Raw genomic sequence first — 1,139 nt, 5'->3', positions numbered from 1 at the left:
CTTTGCCGCCTGCCTGTGTGTGTGTTCCTGTTTGTATACCGCCACTCAGTTTCTAATATTTACCTTTTCCTTCTTTCTCTCCCCCTCCTTCATCTCCGAAACTATGAAGAAGCGTTTCCGACTTGCATTTGAGTTTGTCCGCAAGCAACTCTCGGTGCCCCTCGCCGCCGTCATCCCCTCCACGTCCAGCAGTCAACAGCAACAGCGAAACGACACAGTATCGCGTCATCATCCGAACAGTCACCCGCACTATTCCTTCAACCGCTACCTCCTGCTGAAGATGGGTGCCATTCTGGACACACCGCACACCGACAAGACCACCGAGAATGGCACCGGCAACGACCTCAGGTACGGCGTCTGCAGCATGCAGGGCTGGCGCGTCGAGATGGAGGACGCCCACTGCGCCCAGGTCGGCCTGCCCGATCTGGACGACTGGAGCTTCTTTGCCGGTAAGTGCCTAATTGACAGCCCTTAACTTTAACTTTGTATACTTATCGTCATTTCTATTCATCACCCCCGCCAGTGTTCGATGGCCACGCCGGTGCCTACGTCTCGGCGCACTGTGCCCAGAACCTGCTGAAGACCATTCTGCAGACGGAGAAGTTTCGGCAGTACGCCATTGCCTCACAGACTACCAAATCAGCCGCCGCCTCCTCCGCCTCCTCTTGTTCAGCCAAATCGAATGGAGACTCGGCGGAGACGGGCTCTGCAGAGGCGGAGAGCGGCGAGAAAAAGACAGAAGAGGCGGAGGCTGACTATGCCTGTGCCGGAGATGAGGAGAACTCCTCCGCCTCCTCGGCTTCCAAGCCGACGGCGGTGGAGACGGCGCTGCAGAAGATCAAGCTGAAGATTCGCGACGGCTTCCTCACGCTGGACGAGAAGATGAAGCAGCTGCCGGAGGTGGAGTCCGGCGAGGACATCAGCGGCTCGACGGCGGTCAGCGCCCTCATCTCGCCCAGTCACTTCTTCTTCGCCAACTGCGGCGACTCGCGGGGCGTCCTCTCGCGGGACGGCGTCACCGCCTTCTCCACCTTCGACCACAAGCCGGTCAATCCGATTGAGAAGGACCGCATCCAGCGGGCGGGCGGCAGTGTCATGATCCAGCGGGTCAACGGCTCGCTCGCCGTCTCCAGAGCCCT

General features: G+C 59.4%; 1 protein-coding gene across 1 annotated transcript; it reads left to right on the top strand.

Annotated features, from left to right (window-relative positions):
- Nucleotides 1-280: 280 nt before the first annotated feature.
- On the top strand, nt 281-1,134 carry LOC108355511 (protein phosphatase 1B-like; the record flags this gene model as incomplete). Its single annotated transcript, XM_017606673.1, has 3 exons — nt 281-449; nt 524-615; nt 808-1,134. Coding segments are annotated over exons 1-3 (588 nt in total), but the record flags the coding sequence as incomplete, so codon positions are not given.
- Between the last annotated feature and the right edge of the window lie 5 nt (nt 1,135-1,139).

The sequence above is a fragment of the Rhagoletis zephyria genome, unplaced genomic scaffold (assembly GCF_001687245.7).
Source record: "Rhagoletis zephyria isolate East Lansing unplaced genomic scaffold, Rhagoletis_zephyria_1.1 Rzeph_scaffold_46452, whole genome shotgun sequence".
NCBI lineage: Eukaryota > Metazoa > Arthropoda > Insecta > Diptera > Tephritidae > Rhagoletis > Rhagoletis zephyria.
This window is presented reverse-complemented; position numbering and strand designations above follow the sequence as displayed.